This window comes from Pollachius pollachius (assembly GCF_949987615.1).
Source record: "Pollachius pollachius genome assembly, chromosome: 7".
NCBI classification, from domain to species: Eukaryota; Metazoa; Chordata; class Actinopteri; order Gadiformes; family Gadidae; genus Pollachius; species Pollachius pollachius.
This window is the reverse complement of record NC_136940.1, coordinates 7,404,945-7,431,652: the sequence shown is the minus strand read 5'-3', so window position 1 is coordinate 7,431,652 and position 26,708 is coordinate 7,404,945. Positions and strand designations below refer to the sequence as shown.

The 26,708-nt window shown below is 45.2% G+C and overlaps 1 protein-coding gene across 1 annotated transcript in view; it reads right to left on the bottom strand.

The window, feature by feature from the left end:
- p3h2 (prolyl 3-hydroxylase 2) overlaps positions 1-26,708 on the bottom strand; it is a 51,074-nt gene that overhangs the window by 15,204 nt on the left and 9,162 nt on the right. The window contains exons 2-3 of the mRNA XM_079739378.1: positions 3,116-3,268; positions 2,413-2,602 (exon numbers count right to left, since the gene is read on the bottom strand). Coding sequence (XP_079595504.1) covers positions 2,413-2,602; positions 3,116-3,268 — 343 coding nt within the window. The remainder of the gene's footprint in view (positions 1-2,412; positions 2,603-3,115; positions 3,269-26,708) is intronic.

Below are 26,708 nucleotides of genomic sequence, written 5' to 3'. Positions count from 1 at the left end.
TTTATGTCCATGGTATAAATGAACAAAATGCCTTCCTGTGGTATGTCTTTACTCAAATTACTTTATTGTGTTTGGCATGCGGGTTGACATGTTGGATGGCTGCTGTAAACCGTGACCCTTCAAGAATCAGTGGGCTGAAACGTATTACTCCGCGAGGCAAAGAGATGTGTCTTTATCCTGCACGCCATATTTTAATCATTGCCAGACATGCAAGTCAACATACAACAACATCATCATTGTCATATTAAGTTAAGGCAAAGGCAACAGTGTTTAACTGTGATCCTTTACTTAACCCTACAAATCTCTAGTCTAGCACTAAATGTTTCCCTGTTAACCTTATACCTACCTATACCCTACACCTAGACAGAATCATATCCAAACGAATACTTGCAATACAGCCTAACAATAAGATTGTGGCATCTAAGATGCAACGGCCTCTCGTTACATTTTCACTCTTCATGTATTCTATTTTTTAGACATAAATAGCATCCATAATTTCTACATTTGCCTGGCCCACAGTTAAATAACAATCACTGACAATTTCTGCTATAGAAACTATAGTAACCTGTAAAGGAATCCACTGATTAAAAGCCAAACAAAGCACGGAACAAAGGAAATTAGCCAATTTCCCCAGTATTTACATAAAGCAGGCTCCACCTATGGCGGAGAACCAAAAACGCTTGTTGCACTGATTAAGCTGCAGCTACCGCACATTGACTAGCTAGGCATCTCACTTTACATCCTGGAAGGCCTGTCCCCTGTCTGTGTGTGTGTGTGTTAAAAAGCATAATTATATTATTGTCTTTTGGTGCCAGTGTTTTGCTATGGTTAACGCTCTTGTCACAGGGTCCTCCACATCAAGCTCGTCTGCACCCTCCCCCAACCCACTGACCCCCCTTGCCCGGAACCCACACAGCTAGCTGCCAGCTACCGCTAACCGACCTAGCAGTGACTGACGTAATCAGATCGTAATCATCATAACTCGCTACATGATCCAATGCTTGTACTACTTGCAAGGCAATACTATTTTATAATAATGTTAAAGACATTACCATGGTATTGGAGACAACGTATGTTCTATGAAATCGCTCGTGTGATTGTTATCCGACGTTGTTCGATATTATTGTATGACATCTGGATGATATTTGGATACTTTTAATAAAGGAGATTAAGATCAGATGTGTGTTGAGCTGAATCAATACTAAGGCTAAGGCTGTGTTTTTTGGTTCAATTTCTGGCTTTTGAACAACACAAACAACACTCATCCTCTTTCCAACTTAATTAGTTCTATCTTCGACCCTGTTCCAAGTGTCGCTTTCATCAGCTTGCAAGATCTCAAATGAAGATGGTTGGTAAGTTTATGTATAGAAGGCTGGTATTATTCCTACAGACCCCGCCTTTTCACCACCTCAGGAACCTTCAAAGCTTTCAAAAACTAAGGCAGAACACGATAAGCTGATTAAACAGCCACAAATTTTAAAAGTCCTCTTTTATTTCTAGCCTCAGCGGCTTGGCTGTCTGCACAGTTGGATTACGTCACACCACTTCAGAACCCACAGCCCTCGAGACGGGACAGGACTGCTAAACCAAGTCAGGAGGGGGGTGCATTCAGATGTCAGCAGGGCTAGACACATCCTATCAACAAACAGCCCACATGAAGGATGGGAGTCAACGGAAATGCAGTAAAAAAAACTCTTCTCGGAATTGCGTTACTCCACATGAGAAAAAGAGGATGAACCGTGTCCCAGAGAGTGGTTGTAAACAAGATGAATCTGAAAGCATTCATTGTATGCAATGGTTTATTTTTTTGTAAAATACAATTTGTAAATGACCACGTACGACGCTTCAATACAACAGCATTGACGCCTCCACGTTTCAACATGAAAACCAAGACTGACTTGTCTATTCTGTTCTGTTTTTGTTACTCACTTGGAAGCTCATTGTTTCTGACACATTTAGATTTATAGTTAGGACTACATAACGTCTGAGAGTTCTTCTTGGAAACCATGGGTATTGGTGGGGTATCAGTAGGTTAATCAGCCAAACTAAGTGCGATGCGACCGTAACGCATTTGTATGAACCGCCTGAGGCTAATCAAAGCTGCATGGCGCGTCGTGACACGTCACCGTTTCTCAGTGCCATGCCGCTCATCCCAAAACCATTGCTCATGTCATCACTTCAAAATTAACAATAAGCTGTAATTCACGAGGACAGATCCCTCTCAAACTGCTGAGGGAAGATTGAACTGTCGAGCAAAACAGCGGCCCTATTTCACAACAGCTGAAAAAATGTGCAGTTGTAGCCCAGGATGATAATCAGGACAAGCTGATAAAAACAAGCTCCCTCATCAAAACAAGCTCCAGGCCAAAGGCCTATCATTCCAAACAGCTTCTTCTGCGTGGCGCGTCTCACCTGATATGAGCTCATGGAGGCTGTAGCGGTACAGGAGGTGGTCGTGGCCCTCGAACCTCTGTGGCCCCTGGCAGAGGGCCCGGCACTTCACATCTGCTCTGTAGTACTCAACCAGGGCCTTCTCGAACATCAAGATGGCTCCCTCGTAGTCCCCGTTATCGTAGAGCTGCACCCCCGCTGAGAAGGAACGCTGGGGGGGGGGGGACAGAGATAGAGCGGTGTTTTGGAATGTTTTTATTCCGAAGGCACCCGTATTACTCAAAGACTGGTCAGATTTGGCCTGGAGGAATGCAAAACAAACCTTCAGAAATTAGATGTAAGTCTGAGATACCTGGTGTTTAAAAAATTTAAACAACGGAACTGGTGCCAACAGTTTTTGTGAAATACCAGGCTGTAGGTTTTTTAAGCCTCTATGACCGCCATCAGCCCAGATTGTTTTGGTTCAATTTCTGGCTTTTGAGCATCACAAACACTTCCCCTTAACTCATCTTCTTTCCAACTTCATTTCTCCAAATTTCTTAATAAGCGCTGATTGTAGATAAATTAGGCTAAACCTTCACCTAATGTTAAAAAAACTGCTGGCGAAACACAGTTGTAGGCAGTTCATTCATCTAAACAATGAGGATTTCCGTGGCATATGGCAGATTAAACCCCATTATCTGTGAGTCTCTGATCAACTGAACCATAGAAACTTTTAGGGTACCTGGTGTGGCCTGGCTTCTCGGTCCACAAAGTGCTCCTCCAGCACGCCCTCCTGGTTCTTGTACTGCTCCAGGTTCTGACCCATCTCCACGTGCTCCGGGTTGGCCTGGAAGTAGGTGTGGGCCGCTGCAGCCGCATCCTCCGGCTGCTTCAACTAGGGACACAGAGACAGAGACAGAGAGAGGGACAGACACAGAGAGAGTGAGAGAGAGAAAGAGAGAGAGAGAGAGAGAGAGAGAGAGAGAGAGAGAGAGAGAGAGGGAGAGAGAGGAGTGGTGATTAGCCTAAATAGTAATTACATTTAAGTAAGTAAGTAAGTAAATTTAATTTGTAAAGCACATTTACACACAGCATAACTGACCAAAGTGCTGTACAGTGGATAACTCAAAAGAAAAAAAATATATAAATAACATATTGGACCAATAATCGTAATTAAATAAAACATAAATGGCCATGAAGTCTGTTCTCGGGTTGAGCTCTAGTTCAACACCGGTCCGTTTGGCATCTGTGTTTTGGGGCTGGCGGGAGGAGGAAAGGTTGTACTCCAAAAGCATTCACACAGTACTTTTATTTAATTCACACTGAGGTACTCCAAAAGAGGGCAAAGAGACTGCACTCATTAGAAGCCAGGTTGTGCGTCACACTGTTAGCAGCTGGACTGTAGGTCCTTCAGGGTAAAAAGAGACAGAGACAAACCAGCCTGCTTGTGTCATTCATAAATGTAAACAGAGTATGGGAGAAAGAAGAAGGCACAGCCGTGCGCTCTGATTGCTGGGGGTTGTTCTCCAAAATGACCCACTCTGAAGGCATACTTGAACATTCTGAACACTGCTTTTCCAGAAAGGAAGTCAAACTGTAAAGTAAAACTGCTGAAAAGGAATTTCCATCAAGAAACATGGAAGAAAGTCCAGTTCTGGAATGTCTTCGATCGGTAAGGTTCTGCTGCTGACAGCCGGAAAGTAGCCCAAAATGAAAAATAAAACAATTCCAACACAGTTTGTGTGTGTGTGTGTGTGTGTGTCTGTCTGTCTGTCTGTCTGTCTGTCTGTCTGTCTGTCTGTCTGTGTGTGTGTGTGTGTGTGTGTGTGTGTGTGTGTGTGTGTGTGTGTGTGTGTGTGTGTGTGTGTGTGTGTGTGTGTGTGTGTGTGTGTGTGTGGGTGGGTGGGTGGGTGGGTGGGTGTGGGTGTTTTTTTTGTTCATGTTCCACCACACAGTGAAACAAATTCACATCAAGTGGAGAGATTCTATAAGACCGTGTTATGTGGATATTATCAACTCATACTGAAAGGGATGAACCCTGGCAGCTTTCATGTCCAAGTTGGGGCAGCGGACTGAGATGATATTCACTTTAAAACGTAGCGCTTTCTACCATGCAGGCACAGGCCATGATCGAAGAGATGACACAGCCCTCTGCTGGCTCAGCACCAACATCTGCCACTAGTTTGGTTTATTGGTGTAAGGATGACCCACTTGGCCCTTCTTGGACCGCATTCCATCGTGTTGCCATGGATGAAGAGGTTTATCAGCTTCATTTACTGAAAGCCTGTTTTCCATCGTTTCCGGTTCAGAATCAATAGGCATGATGGAAGAAGTCACCCACCCCATATATTTGCATCAAGATATCGCAATGACAAAACAAGTCTATTGATTTTGTTTGGAAAACCAAAAGGGATTAGCTTTGAGTTTCCCCCTTCCAAGAGATTTGCTACTGGGTCAACACAGGTGGAATATTGCTCAAGCTGCCGGGAACACTTCCAGATGTTGAAACCATTATGAAGGAACCTTCCCCCTCACCCTGGCCCAATCCATCTCACTATCCCATACATTCACCAGTTAACATGGCAACCTTTGACATCAAAGGCGTGTAAACCGCAACACAATTTATTTTCCACCACCACCTCACCTCATGCTTACTAACCTAACAAAAGACTTATTGAACAGATCTCAAAATAACTCTCACTCGCTCTCTCTCTCTCTCTCTCTCTCTCTCTCTCTGGCCTGCATAACAGTGTCATACATCACCTCATCACATCATAAATAGTTCAATGTAGAAGCAGGTCGTTTGATTTGAACTAGCCCTCGATTTGAAAAGGACACACATGTTCATTCCTTCTGACGCTTATTGCAACCTGCTACTCCTGGCGACAATCTTCAGCCAACCAATCAGAACCACAACTGACAATACCCCTCCCCTCTTGTGGGTTGCTTCTATGGAAGGAAAGCCGAGGACACTGACTGTCTGTAGCTTCGATTCCAGATCAGTTACGGTTAGTCTGTATTCTGATCCTGGCATTTGTGTAACTAATGGGGATCTCTTTCCCTTCTCTATTGTTTTCATAGTGTCCCTCAACCACTGATATCGACCTGCTGCCACACAAAACACAAGTGGCTGCACGCACAGACACACACATGCAAACAGACACAATATACCGTTTCCTTCTCTGAAGTCAAAGGAAACAATGAAATAAAAATTTGCTCCAGTCAAAAGTTGAGAAACTAGTTGTAAAAGTTTGGCTGTGTGTGCGTGCGTGACAGAGTCAGAGAGGAAAAGGGGCTGAAAGGCTGTATTACGACAGAAAGGCTTGGGGAGGGATAGCCCACTGTCTACTTGAGGAATGGAGATCTCTAACCCTGCAATTACATTCACCCAGGATGTCAGTGAACATGAAACCAGGCCAGGGACAAACGTTTACATCAAGTCCCCAACAGGTGCAGACCAATCGTAAATCTCAATCGCTTTCACAGCTCCTCCGTTGGAAACGCCTTTACAGTTGAAAGGGGTTCTGCCGGACGGGTGGATACCAGGGGGGCCGGACCAATCAGGGAGCGGTCCATGGATCTGGTGGAGCACCTCTATAAACACAACTCTAGGGTGTTTGGTAAGGGAGGGGAGGGGGATTACTCCTTGGAACACAAAGACGACATTGTTCGGTGCTGACCTGGACTGTTTACGAGGGGGGAGCTAAATCAGCGACACAGCATGAGTTGTGTATATGCATTTAAGACGTAAATCAGCTGCTCTACGCATTACTTGCATGGTGGTGATGGATTGATGTTGATCAAATGGACCGCCAACCGTAATTTTGTGACGTGGGACGTTTTTTCCCATAGTATATTACATCATATACACGATAAATCAAAGTGAGTTGTGTTGTTGGGTTCTCGGCTGGCGCTGAGGAATCTTGGGGGGAAAAGGAAAAGGACTGGGATGACATGCTTGGTTACTTCTAAAAGACCGAAAAATAAGAGCTGGCATCAACTACATTCCTGCCTGGGCTGCCAGCCCCAGGATTCCCAGGCAGGATCTCTATTATGGACGAGCAGAATAATCTACAAGGACACACACAGACAAACAGACAAACACAGACAAACAGACACACACAGACAAACAGATACACACACACACACACACACACATACAGACACAGACAAAGACATAGACACAGACACACAGACACACAGACACACAGACACACAGACACACACACACACACACACACACACACACACACACACACACACACACACACAAACACACACAAAAAGACATACAACCATAAAACCACACACAGACACACACAGAGAAAGAGAGAAAGAAAGAAAATGATTGAGAACGACATCAATAAGCAAAAAGTGTTGAAAAATAAACATTATGGACAAAATTATACAACAACAAGGACACATTTTTGCATTTTCTCTCCAGGGAGGAAGGCCTTGGCCTATCACAGAATTTCCAGAGCAGGGGGAAGAGGCTGTGAGAGAAGCTTGTTTCCTACTCCTCGGGGGAGGGTCTTGAGGAGAAAGAGTGGGGTCATCCCCTACAAGCCTTCCCAGCACAAACACAGCTGCAGCTGGCCAGCGTCACATCTATTGTCCCGTCACTGCATGGAGCTCTGATCCATATATGATTAAGGGGGAAGAGGAAGTATTGTGGCTTTCACCATTTGGAAATATTAACATAAAGGCCTAAGCATGAGGTTGTGTAAAGACAGACTAATAATGCTTCTGAATTCTTATTTGAAGTGAGCAAGAGGTACATTAACGCACATACAAGAAACAAACTTTCACATTCCGTGTACTTTGTTTTGTTAAAACAATAGGATTTTATTCCTTGTTTCTGTGACACTATGAGGCAAAATAACCTCTCTGTGCTGTGGGTATTCACAGTAACACAGGTGTCCCATGGATATTGAGCAGAATAAAGATCGGCATCCAACATATAAAGATATACACTCTCGAGACATTTTCAAACCCAAGGCAGAGCGGAAAAAGCCAGGACCCTTAGACTGGCTTGGTGAATGGTTTTTACTGGACTGACAACAGATTTACGTTCAACAGTTGCTGGCTTCACAAAGTAATACATCATCTATGGAGAGCGCATTATTCCAGCACTTCCAGCACACAAAAAAGTCAGAAAACCTCTGCCAAGTCCAAGCACACCCACTTAAACATTAAAAACATATGCTCTTAAACCTGACAAGGGGAAAGTCAGGGCACCCCCTTGGGCAACAGAGAGAGAAATCCATCATTTTCTTAAGATAGTTCCTGGGCTACACGTCATGGCGTAATGGAAACAAAGCACCGGGCACTATTAAATCACACGTTCTTCAATGACCACCGTCTCTGGATGATGCAGAGAGAGTTTTTCAACTTATTGAAAAACGGACTCACACTCTGATAGTGAGACCTCTCTTCTCATCCATCGTGGGACACTTTCTGGCATCTCGATTTCCTCTTTGTCTAAAGGCCAGTATTTGTATTGTTCCCATGGAGTCAGTGTGACAAAACGTATGCTCTGGTGTAGAGTGGTCCCTGATGCAGCTGTCCAAAAAACGACCCCGCTATTCTTTTTGCCAGAAAACAGCTTATACCAATTCCCCAAAAAGTGGTTGAGTAAAAGCTTTAGAGACATGTTTGCAAACAAATCGTCAGTACTCACTTGGAGAAGCACTACACCAGGGCGCTGCTGCTAAAAGCCAGTCATTGAGCGCATTTAGTAGCCTCATGTAAAACCTGAGGACCGGGTACATTTTTCCTCTGCCGTGAGAGTCTTTGAAAGGAGCACCTGTAGAGATGAATGACTCCCACTCTCTTAAGACCTACCCATGTAAAAGCTGGATGGACACCTCTGCCATTCAATGTTCTTGATGTGGGCTACAAGCCTTGCCAAACATAATGAACGCCTCTAGCTCTCACACAAGGCTCAAAGCCTCTCTCTCTCTCTCTCTCTCTCTCTCTCTCTCTCTCTCTCTCTCTCTCAACAGGATAGATGTTTTAAACCTCACCTCATCACTTACAAAAATATCTCAACATAAACAGTATATTGTACGGCTCTCGGTCCTTCTGATTGGATCTTTCCGTGTCAGGTCCTGGCGTCTCCAAGATGTTCCTATAGGCTGATGTCGAGTGCTGCTGTACATTGGATGCATGCAGACGCGGTGGTATGGTGTGACTCATGGCACGTGATCCTACACTCTAAATAGTGCCGTGGACAGATGAATAGACGCCCTTTCTTTGGTTTTGCCACAAACCCCTAGCGTCATCAAATAATAATTACAGAGGAGCTTGCAGCATTCCACGGGGAGCGGTCAAACCTGCGAACCGCAGCTTCTAAATACAGACTATTTGAGTCACGTTTTCTGACACTTTGCAGGGGATGGAAACCGTTGGTGGTCTAGATCGCCATCATGCATCAGTGATCACGCTACATAGTAGTCCAGTAACATGGATTTCAAACACACTGGGGCTGTAGGCCTAATAGCCTGTCATGTTGATGGAGCATTTGAAAGGTTATCCTAGAAGACCCTATGACAGCACGACTAGCTAATCGCAGTAACATGTTCTTGGCTGCTTCTGACTGTGCTCTTTCATGGCCATTTGGGTGGCCTTTTTTTATTCACAAACAACAGCAACTCAATGCCTCCAATGCATTCTGGTAACAACATTGTTCATCGCAGATGGCAGATTTGATGGGAGCCCACGCGCACACACATGCGCGCACGCACACACACAGACACATACACACACACACACACACACACACACACACCCATGCACGATAAAGGACATACTCTCTCTGTAGGTTAGGACACACTTGGAAGGAGTAATACTGTAATCAAGCTTTCAATCAGGGGACATCCTGCTTGCTCAGACATAACATGAGGTAGAGGTCTAGGTCCATATCCGGCTCCGCAAAGGACAACTTTTTCTTATTCATATCGTCTACTATGGAAAAAGCAAGTCCTCACCTCAGCTGAAGTGGAAGGTTGGTTGGCTTAGTGAAGGTATTACTCTCACACACAAAAAGGTCACTCGTCCTCACTATCAATTCAATTTGTTAAAGACAATGTTTAGTTTCTCTTAAAAACCATTAAAGTACCATGACAGCCTTGTTCACTCAGACCGTGTAATTTGCTTATATTCAGAAAGCCATCCTCGTGACCTTGGCACATGAGCGTTCCAGCCAACTGTTTAGATGTAACCAAGTCTGTTTCTACTTATTCTGCATGCGGGTTAATGAAACGAATATTTACCATTCGGTAAACACAAAAGTTTGTTTTCGAAGTGCAAAGATAGAGAGGTCTCTGTAGCCGAATCCAAAAGGGTGTGAACTGTTTAGCCACGATACAAGCCATTTTGATATGGCAGCAAATCGTGCCTGTTAAGAAGGGGGAACACAAAGCAACACATCGCCACTGCCCTGGACACAACATAATGTAGCAGAGAATGGAAGTGCAGAAGTAGCAACAACAAGGGTTGGTCGTTCAGCAACAGAATCCCAGGTTCTGGAGCTGGTTCTCTGGGAAGTTTGAACTTGATCTGAATCTTTGTTGACAGTTTTGTTCCTAGCATTAGGCCTACATTATATTACCAACACATAAACACACACACATGCACGTGCAGAGAATTAAATGTTCCATGATTTATTAAAAAATCAACAAATGAATCACACATTATTTCTATCATTCGGGATGTCCTTGGCAGCCTTCAAATTGCTCCAAATCATTATTGGCTTACACTTTGACAGAGAAGCGTTGTTTAACATAGCAGGAACAAAAGCCACACCATTTCCCAATATTGGTATGGCGTCAATAACAAGAAAATGGTTTTGCCTGGCACTCAGAGGATCATACCCCCGCTAGAGTTATGTGTTCAAGCTGATGTGTTCACTGCCACTCTAGGGGTTTGAGGTGGGGAAATGAATAGCCCTCTGTTCCTTAAATTGTAGAAAACAACATTTATTTTAATAGTGCGTGACCTTCCGTACATAGTACACACAAAAACACAAAATCTCTTTAACATATTTCCGCACATCTTGAAAACACATCTATCCGTTCATTGCTGAAACAATCCTCAACTTTAACGACAGCATATCACAACTGTGAATGACGGAAGTCTTTCCTCATCTCATAGAGCAAACACAATGGCCTGAAGTTCCCTGCTCTATCTTCAGGTTATCTTCCTCTATTGCCTGGTTCTGGCCCCCTTCTCATGTCACGTCTCATTCAGGGCGGCAGAACCGGCCATGACCTGCACTTCCTCAAGCACGTTGAATCCACGGAGCGCGAGAGGCAAGTAAAACATCACCAGTCAAGCCCTTTGAGGAGTGATGTGTGAGTGATGCAATGGGTTGGCGCGATTAGGATACTCTCTCATTGTGCCTGTCTAACCCCCCCCCCCCCCCTCCAAGCCCCGAGCCTTTCCATCACACCTCTCCCTTCCCCTCTCTCATCTGCCCGTTCCTGCTGACAGCTCCGCACACTGGGCTCTTTGGGCGTGTGCTCGCCCCATCCTGGGCCAGCAGCACATGTTCCCCGGATAAGGTCATGTCTAAGGAATGCCGGAAAAAAAGCTTGCCACTGTCGCTGGGTTTAAAAGCCCCTCTTTCACTGGGACAGGCTGCGTGGGGAGGAGGCCAGGGGGAGGGGCCTGGGAGGGGCAGGGGGGCAGACGGGCTGCGAACGCCAAGCTTTCACCTCCTCCTTCTCCTTTTTCACAGCCCGTCGCCCTTCATCTCCCCTACAGAGCGGCGGGACACACCGCACACGGAAAAGGAAAACAGAGGTGGATGAATCTGGCCACTGTGATGAGTGGCGTCGGCAGCAGAGCAGAGTGGCCTTCCATCAGTGTAGTGTGTGTGTGTGTGTGTGTGTGTGTGTGTGTGTGTGTGTGCACTGGCTGTGTGGTCTGAGTGAAGGGAGACTACTGGCTTTGATTATTGGAATGAATGCCTGAATACGTACGGTTTTATAGTGGCCTGAACTCACCGACCAAAAATGGGGAACAGACAGAAACTCATAACTTGTCTGAACACAATTTATGACTATCGCAGGCTTATCTGGATCCGGCGTAATCCGGTCCAATGAATGAACGAATCGGACGTTTGGAGGGATACGTGCGACTGGTTCCAACTGGTTGCTGATCTGGGGCTGACATCCCCAGACAGCGGAAGAAGGGCGTCACTCTTACTTCACCGAGCATCACTGAGAAGCAAAGCCTTGTGGGCGCTTATGATGATGGTTCTCTTCTTCTCATGTACCGGCTACCGTATGATTAACCCGACGACCAGCTCTCTGCTGAGTCGCCTGTCCCGCTCGGGTTTCCCTCACCGGGAGCACGCCCGTCGCCACGGCGACCTCAGAACACAAGGTGTGTGTGTGTGGGTGTGTTTGTTCATCTGGAGCAGCAGCAGCACACACATGTATGGGAGACGCTTCCTTACCTCCCTCCCTCCTTCCCTCCCTCCCTGAAATAAATATAGAAGTGACACACCCGGCTCTCTCTTCTGAATACGGGCCATGACGAGCAACATGTCACTTTATCCTCAACGCTATTTCTTTCCATTCACACACAAAGGGTCTTTTGTAAACATAAATCCCCCAATAATATGAAACGGATGTAAACAGAACTTGATGCATGCCCTGGCCGCCAAGGCTGCCCAAGTAGTCCTGTAGAATTTATTTTGGGTGGGTTCAAATAATCAATCATCATGAGCTCAACAAACAAGGATTGCTGTCTCTTTCCAATTGAATGGAGGCGGAAATGCTCCCACCTGACATCACTTCAAACCCCCTCCCCCGCCATAAACAAGGGGATACCCGCGTGCAAATCCGATTACAAGAGATGACACATTCGGTGGGAAACTTTTAATGGACTTGGAGCATGGGGGTCAGGGATCGCCCCCGCTCTCCCTCTCCCTTGGTTCTCTAGTTCTGGGGGTTTTCCCACAGAACAGCGAGGGCCTTTGGGTGGGTGTGGGAGTGATGGAGGTGGACGGAGGAAGCAGGACAGACGGGAAACACACTGACACAATCTCTGACACACACACACACTGGCACACAACCACACACACTCCCAGTAGGACAAAGACACACACATGGAAATGGACAAACACACACCTTCCAAACACACCAGAGTAGGAAACTGAGAGCGAACTACCAGACAGACGCCTGAGACCATAATCGATCTAACGTTACTCTTTGTTTTTTTGCGTGTGTGCGCATGTATGCCGACGGGGAGTGTGGGGGGATTTCGTGTGGGGTTTAGGTGTTAGTTCCCAAAGAACAACATTGTCCTTGAAGGAAGAACTAAGATTAGAGGCTCTCAGCATGTGTGCGTGTGTGTATGAAGGTATGTGTGTGTAGATGTGTGTGTGTGTCTAACAGAGAAACACTGTGTTATAGATGCCCTTTCCAGACAATGCCAGCATTCATCCGTCCACCCAGTTTTCAAACGCTCACTGCTTCTGATTCCCCCCAAGAAATAGCAAAAAGGTAAAGGGTGCGTCTCAATGTATCAATCTGGAATTTTGAATGCAGAGAGGCTTTCAGAAAGGCCATGGATTTTCTCTATAGCGATAGGGTTCAGTGGAGTGGCTTAACTGAACAGGAACAACACACACACACACACACACACACACACACACACACACACACACACACACACACACACACACACGCGATAACAGAAGATAAGTCTTTTGTTGGGTTCTCTGGAGGGGCTGTCAAGGGGGTCGGGTAGAATATTCTGTACTAATGCTAGTGCTAATGCTGGAGTGAGAGAGAGAGACACACGCACACACACACACAGACCGAGGGAGACGGAGAGACACACAGACAGATGGAGCGAGAGTGTAAGCATGTGTTTCTGGGGGGGGGTTGTTTTTGCTGGAGGTTCTGGAGTGGTTGGACTGAGCAGCAGACAGTAGCCTGGCAGGCAGTGCTGCTGGCAGGAGAGCTGCTCCCCCACTTTCCACACAGAGAGTCTGGGGGAACTTAAAGAGACATCTCCCTCTCCCCGTCTCCCCTCCGGTGCCCCCCTCTCTTGTTTTTCTGTCCTCCCCGGGACGATCTGTCCCTGGCCTTCTGCTTTCAGTCTGTTTTCAGTCTAATCCATCCTTCCTTCCTTGTCTACTTAGCCCCCTCTAGTCCATGCCTCCTCCAACTCAGGATCTCTGGGGCTCTCCTCGAGAGAGAGAGAGAGAGAGAGAGAGAGAGAGAGAGAGAGAGAGAGGATGCAACTAGATCCCAGGGTCACTCCCAGCGGGGGGGGGGGGGTCATTGGCAGGAGATGCCTTCTCCTCCTGGTAACCTGATATAACCTCCTCTTTGTCGATTCTATTTTTTTTAGCATGATTAATATTATTGGTGATTTAGCAGAGCCATTATCCAATCCAAATGCCACTTCATTCAGCAAGATTTATACATCTTGCTCATGGATACAGCAGGCTTTCCTCATGGGAATCCAACCCAGAAAAAAGTTGTTGGGTTTGAATCCCATGAGGAAAGCCTGTTGTAGGTATCCACTGCTACTACTACACCATAATCTCTCTGATTGACAAAAATGTGGGTTTCCCCCTCCCACTTCTGTTCTAGGTGGACGGTGTCAAAAGCAGGCTGGTTGAGTTGTTTGTAAGTGTCCTCAGTTCCCCACTGGCTGCCAAGTGCATAAGAAACACAAGCAGAGTTGCAGAATGCAAACCTTTACCTTTTCAAGGTAAAGGTCAGGGTTCAATGTTCAAGCAGCTGGTTATAAACATACTCTTGAGGCCCCCCCCCCCCCCAAGGGTACCGTTCCTGCAGCCCCATGGCCCACCATCCAGTGAGGGGCTGTCACTCGGCTACATTTCCTCTGGCTGCTCACACACACGCGTCATGCGAGTGGGTGTGTGGACACAACTGGGAGAAGACTCAGAGAGCTGTCTTGCTCTCCCACATTCTGCAGTGACTGAGGCTGGCTTGTGCATTTGTTGTAATACGTAAGAGGCCACAAGTTTGTGTGTGTGTGTGTGTGTGTGTGTGTGTGTGTGTGTGTGTGTGTATAGATGTGTACGTGTGTGTGTGTGTGTATGGATGGAATTGTATGTGTGCGTGTACGGACTTGTACGTGCTAAATTACTAATATCGATCACCAACTAAAGCGCATTGCAAATGGAGGGAAGAAAGGGTAAGGGATCTTTCCTTCACATGGGCCTCTAGAGGTGATTTAACCCCCTCCCTGAAGCCCTGCCCCCCGCAGGGTTGCTGTCACATAGCACAGAACTAGCATACCTGACACACAGCGTGCTAAATGGAATTTAGGCCAAATCACACAAACACAGGACGTGGGACAGACGGGACACACACTGACACAAACTCTGACACACACACTGACACACACCCACACACACTCGCAGAAGGATGAAGACACACACACTGACACAAACTCGGACACACACACTGACACACACCCACACACACTCCCAGAAGGATAAAGACACACACATGGAAATGGACAAACACACACCTTCCAAACCCCCCCCCCCCCCCGAGTAGGAAAAATGAGAGCGAACTACCAGACAGACGCCTGAGACCATAATCGATCTAACGATACGCTTGGTTTTTGCGTGTGTGCGCATGTATGTCCGCATACGTGCACTGGGTATCGCTTAGTATTTTTTTTTAAAGGAACTTTATACATGTAGCATTTGTATAAATTTGGGTGTTGTCCGGTTGCTCTGGCTTGCTTTGTTCTGATGTCAACCCCTGTTTGGATATTCCCCAGCAGGGTCAGCAGATGTTCCCTGCCAGAAGGAGAAGCCAAAACATAGGCATTGTTGTGTGAGTTCTGGGGGAGCGATGGAGCTCCAAGAGGCGTTTCTAAGGGGAATCCAAAAAGAGGAGAATCAATGGAAACTTTCTAAGTAGGGTGTTTCTAGGACCGTGCACTATGGGGCTAATTCTAAGAAGTAGTTCTGAAGAAGTAAGTTTCAAGTGATACGCTTGGAGAAGTAGTTTCAAATGATTAGCTTCCAAGGAGAGGGTTCCAAGTATATTCTATGTACTAGGTTCTAAGTAGCAGTAGGAAGGATCACGTTTGAAGGGGTTTGGCCTGGGGTACTTTCTAAGGAACAAACTCATTTTCCCTTAATCCCATGCCTACTTTCAGCTGTCAAGCTTTCCTTTCTATTCAACCATTGGCTGTGGTAGAGAGAGCTTAGGGTCAAGGGTCACAGGGGTCCTGTATCTTCCTGGTGCCTATGGGGGAGAGCCGACCCTTGACTGGCTCAGTGGAGACCAGCATTCCTGACATTCCCCAGCAGTGACAGAAGGGCCAGAAAGGGTTAGGAGGGAGAGAGGGAGAGAGAGTACAGGTAGAGACACACTCTGTCTATTCCAGGAACTCCAAAGGGGTTAGGATTCATGTCCTTCAAGGTCACTGAAGTAACAAATGAGAAATTGCTTCTTCATTTCAGCAACAACACCATCAACAACACCAATTAATACGAGAACCTTAACTGGAACAAGATGATTGAAATGAATCAGAAAGTAGATTCAGTTTCATTTTTTTTTACCTCAACTGAATAGATCAGCTGTTGGACACTGCTCAGCTGTGGTCTTCAATCCGTGTTGTCTTCTACCAACAGGTCTACCTTTGCTCTTCCGGGTGGTTTACTTTTAACAACGCTAGCTTTTTACAATCCAGCTGAGGCGCTAGTAATGTAGCGACAGATGATATAACGGGCCTTCTCAGGGCAAGGTTAGCGGTCAGCAAAGAGATACGTCTGGCAGCCTTTTTTGTTGAATAAATGCAAGTGCCAGCGTAGAGACCCGTGGCGTAGCTAGGGCGGTGGTTAAGTGCAGAATAAACATCACGTGTGTGAGGGTAGGTGGTAAGAGGGAGAAAGGGCCTGGATGGCAGCGCTCTGTAATCAACCTCGGCCTGTGGTTATGTCGGACATGGGTGGAACAACCAAGAGAGGGCTGCACCTTATCATTTAAGTACCCTGGCTCGTGCGTCTTTTGCTGCTACAGCTTGGTAGGCTTGTCGGCCAAATGCGGAGAGGAAAAAGCACTTTTTGTGGGTGAGAGTTTTTTGAAGGTTTCCAATGCAAACCATGAAAAAATGCAGACTCATTATATGAATAATAACTGTTAAAATAAATCCATGTTGATTTCTATACTCAAACCTGGAAAATAAATTAATATGCTTTGCAGTTTCATCCTAAAAACAGCCAATTTTGGAGGTGACCGGACTGTTGCACCTTGTCTCAGAAGGTTTCCTTGTATAAACCTGTAAATAAATGAATATGCTATGGAAGAGGATTTCCATTCTTAGAAATACCATGTGGCTCAACTTAGGGGACGCCATTAACATCGGCAGTGTAAGGGGTTTGATTCCCATTGGGACCTCCCATGAAATGAATGGTTATGAAGCACTTTGGATAACCACCACCAAATGGCATAACACAAACATACATTTTCGCTCTCTGTTCATTGTTGTACGTGCATACTTCCTTCAGAGAGCCAACCACCCATCCTCTATGGGGGGGTATAGGGATCAAGGGAAGTGTGGATCAATCAAGCTCTTATGTAGCTATGCAAACCCAAGCATAGGGGCAGCATTAACGGGTAGACCTCCATCGCATGTGGGTAAGAGAGAGCACAGGCTTCCTGTTCCCCAGGGCTGGTACCACCTCAGAGGAGCTTAGCTTGTGCAAGCCACTATAAGGACCAAAGTAGCCAGCGTGTTTCAATCTGAAGTTTCGAAGGTATTTCAGAAAGACTTGTGAGAACAAGGCTAAAGGGGGTGAAAGCGCAAGCCAGATGTTGGTAATCTGTTTACATTTTCCATTTCCTGTAATAGCAAATCCTTTGTGGCCACACACCGAGGCCTGCTCACGATGGCGTGCTGTAAATATAAGCTGGGGAGGCCTGTATAATGGGGGGGGGGGCTCAATTGCACTTGAAGTCTGAAAAAGGAGTGCAACACTGAACGTGGCCTTGAAAAGAGTTGAATAATGTGTACAAAGGGTTGGGTGACCCAGGTCTTCAGTGGTTAGGGTGATAATTGGTTCCAACCAAGATTGGAGGCAAAATAAACAGATTGTTTCAAATGATTTGTGGCAATATTGCTTTTTTTATTCGTCATGTGCCTGATTTAAGAGGACCTTATTTTACACCGCTATGGAACTCTGTCAACAAGGGGTTGAAGAAACCTTTTTCTCTCTTGAAATGTAGTTCTGGCACTAAAAGTTCCAGGTAATATTGGTGGAAATAAGGCTTTGGAGGCCTGGAACAACAGCAGGTCGGTAATGAAGACATTTCATCCGAAAACTAATGAGTGGAGTGCCTGGTTTGCTGCCTGACTGACTTGCTGAATGACTGAGGGGCTGGATGGCTTGCTGACTTGGCTCCATCTGGACTTGAGTGACCTCTGGTTGACCCGAGGTCAACGCTGGCCTTGACAATGAATGACTTTCTGGGACAAATGCCTCCATAAAAGCCGACTACACACATGTTTTGGCGATAGAAAATCCCACCTGGAACCACCTCGGCTCTGGAACCTTTAGGCCTTAGCCAGGTCTGAAAAATCGTAATGGAAACTCCTCTTTAATTTTATTAAAATTAATTCGAAGTACCTCTCCTACTTAATTTACAAGCCAATGGAAGTTCAGTGTAAACTTAAGAAGGGAGATTTAAAAAGGTCAGAAAAAAGGTGTGCGTTTGCATTGAATGGACAGCAAGGGAGCACGACGTTGCAAGCGACAGGTAATCTGTCTTACTGTACCCTCTCTGTATCTGTATCACCTGCAAGTGCTCACATGTTTAGGCCTCATCAGGTAGCTTCTGACAAAGGGTGGGTCCATATTATGTCCATTCACAGTTCTTATTTGTGTTTCAAAAATCTTGAGTTTCAGAGGTGAGAGCCTCACTAAAGATAGCAAAAAGTACAGATCCAGAAGGATCGTCACAGAGTCACATACAGCTCAACAGTTGGTGTAGAAGTCTCCACTCTGACTGACTGAGATGCAGTTTCATCCCCTGCCAGGTGTCAGTTGCTATCAAAAACAGCCAGTTTTTGATGTCACCGGACTGTTAAACCTTATCAGAAGGTTTCCTTGTATGTCTTAACAGAAACGAGCTTAGATGAGTGTGAGAGGTGTCAGCCCCCGGCGCCTGGACGCTGGCCTATCAGAAGTAGGGTTCTACCAGGAAGTGGCTTGGCAGACCAGGGAAAAACGGAAGGCCTGGATTGACACATAGTATAAATGATTACAGCTTTTTGTTTATTTAAGAAAAATAAAACTCAAGTGAAAGTCAAAGCTCTATTAAGGCAATTGTTAAGTTTATTCCCAAAACAGACCTCTACTTGAAAATATATCCTAAAACATAATCTATATCGAAAGAATACAGAAAAATCTGTTCGAAGGGCAAAATTCGCCAGAAATTGCTATGATCTTGTCCTCTAAAGATAGATCCAATACACAACATGGACCTTTCATCATTGAGAACTAAATATGTCAACAGTTCCCTTAAAGAAGATGTGTAGGTCTCTTTTTTTTCAAGAAAGTACAGAACAGCTGAATAGTCAAAGTCAAGTCCTGCTCTGCGCAGGACTTGCAAGCCCCATTTAAAGCACTAGGCAAACATTGTCTTTTTCTGTTGACAAGGACTTTAAAAAGAGCCCTCCTGGGACTAGCTTTGTGCTAATAACTCAGGACGGGATCTGCTTCCAGCATTTGCAGCTTACATTGAAGCAGTAATGAATCTGCTACAGTGACCTTAACCCCCTTTCCAAGTAACCGCTTTGATTTCGATTCTTCGTAACATGTTCCTCAGGCATATGCATTTTTTTTTTAATTGAATTGGCATTTTAAAATTCTACCATAAACTTCAGATATGTCAAGTTTCTCAAACAAATTCTTGTACAATGCATGTCATCATGCAACGTTGAGACCCATGCCGGGTTGTTCTGGTCATGCATTCTAACCAAAACTGTCTGGAACCTGTTGACCACACCAGCCAACAGGAGACACCTAGGTGTCAGTGTGCTGCATCACCTGGCCGTCCAGACCCCTGGGATGAAACCCTTTCGACTCAGTGCTACTTCCTATTAAGCGGTGTGAGAATGCAACCCAAGAGAGGCCGTTCATTGTGAGAGACAGAGAGTGGTAAGGAGAGTGAGGGAGAAAGAGAGAGACATGGCGACGACCACGAACAACACGAACATCTTAGTCATGAGTCTGCAGTTTCAGACACACCTGCGTCTGGGTCAATAAAGACACTCTGGAGACTGGCGGGGGAAACGACTTCATCTCCTGTGGAAACACTCGACCCACAGTAAAAAGTTAGTCAAGTCTCGCTCTGTCGCTATAAATAGACACAGCAGCCTTGTGTGTGTGTGTGTGTGTGTGTGTGTGTGCGTGCGTGCGTGCGCGTGCGTGCGTGTGTGTGTGTGTGAGTCGTTCGTTCACCGATTTGCTATGATTCAATTATATCTTTAAAATACATATATTAGTCCTGAAATATTTACATTTTGTCAATTCGAAATAAACTATGAAAATGTTACCTTATTTTACGTGTTTATGCCAACATAAACGTAACAGAGGACTGTAGCGCACTTTTCAAAGGGTATGCCTTGAGGCAACTATAGGGATAATAAGAACTGATCAGTTCTTACGGAGACAACTAAATTAGAAGGCAGAATAAAACCTAAACTACAGGCAGGTCAGAGTTCATTCAACCCAGCAGCTTAATAAAAGGGCCCTTGAGGCGCTGATGACTTCACTTTCCATTTATTTTCATTACCTTCAACTCAAAAGTTCACACACACGTAAATTACGCTTTTTATGCATTCCGTGACATGAAGCAGTCCTCGCAGAGTGTGGCTAACTGTCATCAGCAGATTTAATTAACTAGGCCCGAAGGTGGCAGTGAGGTGTGAACTGGGATTCACACTGCATTTCAGTAAGACTCTCTTCAGTGTGTGTGTGTGTGTGTGTGTGTGTGTGTGTGCGTTTGTGTGTGTGTGTGTGTGTGTGTGTGTGTGTGTGTGTGTGTGTGTGTGTGTGTGTGTGTGTGTGTGTGTGTGTGTGTGTGTGTGTGTGTGTGTGTGTGTGTGTTGAACTTCTGATGTCACACAAGAGAAGTCTCACATAGGACAGGCTTTTATTAGTGCTGATAAATGACCATGAGGTCACTCGGCAAGCGTTTGAGTCCAAACTAATCCCTGGAAACCACTTCTTCTCCAGACCACAGAGGAGATCGAGATGTTAACAATGAAGTAGTGCAAAAACTATTTAGACATATTCAAATGGGAAGCTTAGGGAAATGCCAAGATACTCTAAGAAGTGACATGATTGTTGAACATGTGTTTATTTATTAGAGATTATTTATTTATTTTGAACTGGTGTGTAAAGGAAAAAGTGGGTGGCTTTGTTTCCATGAGTTTTCTTTTCACTCCACTGCAGACGCCGGGGGCAAATTACATCATGAGGTTTCATAAAATCCATTGATCATCCGGCTAAACAACAACACTCGTGTGTGGAGGAATTCTCTGCCATCTCTCACTGTCTTTGGATACAGTAGAACTAAAAAAACGCCACACAGAGTTGAGTGAAAAACTGTATTTCTTCCGTGGGCCTTGTTGTTAGATTTGGTCGGCTCTCACACTGCAAGAGAATTACACCACATGATTTATGAGCTATCACTTAAATAAACAGTCACTCCCAATGAAAAAATATACTTCCTTAACTACAAAGTAATTGTCTTTGTCTTTTTCTTTTTGAATTATACGTTGGATACTTTCGGGATTGTCCATTGCCAATTTAATTAAACTCCTCTGCCCCATGGGCTTGTCCCTTCCAAGTGCTCCATGATTTCATGCTCACTAAAACAAAGCTACGTAAGAGTAGCCAAGTCACTGGCTAAGGATGGTGTTTCCCCCCCCCCCTCCAATCCCTTTTGACCAATAAGTATTTAAAAACGTTGTCGTTGGACAGTTGAAAACTCCCAGCAGGAAATGCTTCATTCATTCAATCCCCTAAAAAGGTTTCCCCCCTGTCTGCTTTTCCTAGACCTGAGTCATAGCACAGCCAGCTGCTACAGTTGGGTGGAATGACCGAACAGTGTTTGGCCCGCCTGGTAGTTACGTTTCCCTTTCCTAAACGCCTAGTGTCTGTGAAGGATGTTAAAAGTATACGGTTGGCATAGTGTTATGTGTCTTTCTTATTCTTTCTCATTATGGGTCACAGAGGCAGGCTTTTGCTCCGGTCCACAGCTTCAATCCATCCCTGTGAGTAATTATGTCATTACATGAAGGAGTCGAGAGGTCTCAAGCAACAGGATGGCTCTGTGGTTTTGCATGTTGCTTTGGGACAACAATGGGAAATAATGTAAAGTATGTTCAGGCATCTTTCCGCCATGAACTGCTACACTTTAAACAGATGCTCAATGCTAGACTAAAACAAGCTGAAACTCCCATTGGGGTAATACACCACATCCAAAATCAAATGCATACAATGTGATTGCGACGTGGTTGTGGCTCCATGCAAGGCACTATTTACTGCGGCGATAAAAGTGCCCACATAAATCAGACATAAGTAAAACAGAATCAAAGAGAAATGGTCCAGACAGTAGAGCTATACTGTGCCTGTGACACACAGTTCAAAAAGCTAAACGTACACCCACCTCCCAATAAGGGAGAAAACACCTAGCAATCTCTCAAGGGTAGGCAAAAGGCCATCATGCTTCCAATTTCCAGTTTTGTGGAAATCTTTTCTGCGTCAAGCATCACCGTTTAGACCAGCTGTCTCCAGATCTCTCGAGGGTTCCCTATAATGCAATCGCGATCAGCTCGCTGTATCAAACGAGAGCGTCCTCCCTGGTAGAGGAAGGGCGGCAACCAGCATATGATGTCAAGAAGGGGGGGCTGAAAAGAAAAAAACAGAAATGCCTCTTGTGACTCCCCAAAATGGTCAATGACCTCACATCCGGCCGGATCATAGGGACCCCCTGCGGAGGAAGGTATCCATGTTTCTTCCGAACCCTGATTCATCTGTCTTCCTGCATCTGCTCACCAGAGGCAGTCATGTGACGCGGTACAACCACGCAACATCAGACCACCGAATACCGCTTCCATTCCCTTGGTTAAAGTGATGGTGAAGCCACGCTCAACACATTGGATGACAGACCTTTGTTTTGTTTTTGTTCCACGGTCTGCTCTGTCGCTGCCATTGTTGCCAGAAGATTGAATAATTACAGTAACAAAACGTGTTTCACATTCCCTGGAACGTTTGTTGGAAAACTGTTGTTTTAACCCCCAAAAACTGTTTGGGGGTTAGTGTGACCCACTGAGGGGGACATAAGCTTGAAGAATTAAAGTCTCAGTGCTAGACATTGTGTTTGTTTGTAGATGAAAATAACACGCAACCAGGGAACATACTTCCTTGGGAAGGAGGGGTAATTCCCAACCAGCCTCTTTAATAACATGTCTGTGGAGTGACAGTCAAATCTTCAGCTTTCACAAGCTAATCCACGTGGCCTGTTACGCTATTTCTACCAAGCCTCCCTGGAAGGCCACAGGGGCAACGAACGTTTGTTTGAATTTGGGTTTTCCACATGAGAGTTGATGAGCACAGAGTTGAGCTCACTGTAAGTGATTAGGTCTGTCCGGGGGGGGGAAGTTCCTAGGATATCCTCAAAATTCCTTCAAACCTCCCCTAATTCTAACCCAAATCTCAAACAGGTGACAGAACGGGCAAATTCGCCGCCCTAAGCAGATTACGCAGCACAGCGGTAATTGTGCCGCCATCGACTCAACCAAAGCGCAACTTTTTAGGTTATAGTAGTGTTTTCGGACCTTCATATCTACCACCCCCCCACCCCACCCCACCCCGGCTCCCAGCGTCCCTCTATAAGCCACCCCCCTCGTTCCCCTCTCACGGAAAGCAGTGTTGTTTTTCCAGAAGAAAATCCACCTAGCTTCCACCGAGTGCTGGTATACCTTGGGGCCCCAGCGGAGCGGGTGAACCAAAGGTAAGGGCCATTAGGGTACGGGAGGACATTCCCGGAGAGGGGGCTGGGGGAGGGGGCATGATTGAAAACACATAGGCCAGAGGGCTTTCCCCCCACACCTTAGTCAATATCACAGGAAGGTTGTGGACAGGGGGCGGTGTGTGGGGTTGGTGCTCATTTGCCCAGCCTACAGCGAAAACAGCAATTGCAGTAAGAACTGTCCGAGGAGAACTGTGAACAGTACGGAACAGATCGAGAGGGAAAGATATGCATTTAGCGCACCTGAAAGGTTACGGTGCATTAAAGATATGTACGACAGACAACATACAAGTTCAAGAAAACAAACAAGTGCATTTTTAAAACATGTCGATTGTCAAAGCCTGGTCTAATCTAAGTCATGAAGGTAATAGAAGTCTTTGACATTTATTTTTTTAATCTTGCTTGAACTTGCACAACATACAAGTTCAAGAAAACAAACAAGTGCATTTTAAAAACATGTCGATTGTCAAAGCCTGGTCTAATCTAAGTCATGAAGGTAATAGAAGTCTTTGACATTTATTTTTTTAATCTTGCTTTGACCGACGAAACACTGTCTAAAAAGTGTATACATGTTATCGTTATTTCATGCCATGTTGATCCGTGTCTTCAAATGTTATCATTTAACCTAAATCCTCTAATTTCAAACCCTGCATCCATCCACAGAACCCCCTGAGGCCTCCTGAAGTCAGCCAGGGCCTGCTGCCGCTGATCCTAGACACAAAGCCGTCCGCGCCGGCCCTCTCCATTAGGAAGTGCCTCAGATATGCATGCCGCACCGCATTCAGCCTGACGTAAGCTCTGAGCTGTAAACCTTCACCGCACGGGTGAAATAAGAACCACATCCAGGCTATGCTGTCCAAGCCATGACAGAGCTCATGGAAAACACGGAACAAGGAGAGCGATTGTATGTGCGGAGACATGAGAACACACTTCGCCGGAGACCACATATCGCCCCTGTGCGGGAAAACAAGAAGAAAGTGGTGGTTATTGTTGGCTGGGATGAGGCGGTGCTGCTGCTGTTGCTGCTGCTGCTGCTGCCGTTGGGTAGCGGACCACACGCACCATACACGGGCTGCGGAGCGCCCAGTGTGGAACACAGGGGGTTCAAGGTGGACCACATTTGTATGTTCCTATTGAAAACTGCTTACGTTGGCGCATTTAGAAAATAGAACATAGTCCTCAAATAATAAATCATGGAAAGACATAGGGTATCAGAATGATAAAGTTCAGTGGGGAAATATGTCCAAAATAGCATGTGAAAAAAACAGTCCCAACTACAGAGGACACCGACCTCATAAACCGAACAAACCCCAGTAAATCATACCATGTTGATGTTATGAAGTAGTCTATTGGCAAGGAACAGGTGATAATCGCACACCTTGTGTTCCCCACAATTGCGCTGATGTCATTAAAAACCATCTTGAGGCGATGTTTTGCAATGCAGAGGCCAACTCAGTGCATTGTTAAAATGAGCCATGAACATAATGGATCTCTCCCTATTTATTTCATTTCCTGCCAAATGGAAAACATCTCGACTCCCAGAGCACATGCCTTGCACATATGAAATAACTCGAGAGCCTATAATTATCTTAAAACACTTTAACTACCATGCATTGGTTTACTTAGAGCCGTAAAACCCGCCGAGTTTCACTAGACTTCACTAGAGTTGTGGGGGTTTGCCAGTAAACCTGCATCAAAGAAAACATTGAACCCCAGCGGATATCTAAGATGTCATAACTGTAAAGGACAGTAGCCCCCCTTTGGAAAACTTATACCAATGAAAGTGTATACACCAATCAACGAGAGCCATCGGATGCTGAACAATGTTTAAACTGCGCTCGAAGACATTCTCTTCACCTGAATTTCTTCATTGTGAAACTGCCTGGCCAGTCAAGTGCCGTGTTAAGCAATACCAGGGTTTGCAGTATAAGTCAGATCAACATTGAAGACATCCCATTTAAATGGTCAGCGGAAGCTCACCAGAGCAATCAGCTAAGGCTGTTTCCATATCAAAGCTAATGTTGTAAGCCCCAAAAGTGAAACCAAGAAGGAGCACAATTCTGTTGTAGCTTAGAGCACTGATAACCCCAGCTGGGGAAATTGAAAAAAAATGTATGTCTTAAACTTGACGGGAAACAGCCCAAAGCCTGAGGCAATAGGTTCAAATAATTGAGAAATCGGTTATACAAGCTTTGGTAGGTCATACCAAGGTTCTCTCTATATACAACAAGAAAACAAGTCATTTAGGCAATGAGGATAATGGCCATCATTCTTTTGTGAGCATGGCAGCAGTGTATCCATGGTCAAGTGTACACTAAATACCCTGACCTGTAAATATAGCCAATGGTTTTTTGAAAGCTTCAGAAAACCAATGGAAAACGTCCTCTTCAGAGATAAAACTCGACAGGAGCCATCACAATACTGTGGGCATTTCTCATTCATTGAGCAATCGTAGCCATGGGCTACGTCAGAGTCTCGTATTCCCGAACCCAACTGGAGCCAGCAAGTCTACATTCCTTAGGATGGACCATAGGGTGGGGGGGGGGGGGGGGGTCTCCTCTGATGGAAAACATAGCACAGTCATCCCAATGTTGAATGGAAACCGAACCCGATCGTAAACTCTTATCTTGAAACAGGTTGTCAGGATGTCAAGTGAAGATGACCAGAACCAACCATCCAGCTTCCCATTCACCTAGCCACCCATCCATCTAACGTAGTTGGTTTCAAAAACTGTCAGCAGAGTTGCTCAGACATTTTTACACCAGATTTCATTTTGTTTCAATTGGCACCCATGTGTTTTCTGTGGGAATTTAAAAAAAAGTATACATTTTTGTAAAAAAATAATGTTGAAGGTTAAAGTGTGGTTAGGAAAGCTTTCTTTGAAAACTAAATGGTCTGGAATGTTTTACATAAAGCAGAATAAAACAAAAGCAAAACTTTGCTTTGGTATGGCTTCATTCATAAAAAACCCAAACAGTTGTATTTTCTTCCTGTTTAAATACATTCTAAAAATAACTTAATATATGCCATACTTTTTATTCCAAAGCAATACTATGACGGCAAACACTGGCACCTCCTCCCACTGGCCCAAGTGGGATGAGGCCATTGTCTGTACGAATAAATAGTTGTAGAGTTGATAACAAAATCTGCAAAACATTATAGGAAATATGGCCTTGATTCATGTCTAAAATGGTTTTATATGCATACTATCTATGGTTTGGTAAATGTCCCACAAATGAACATCAACAATGCTTTGAAATATCTACCATTATTGCCTTT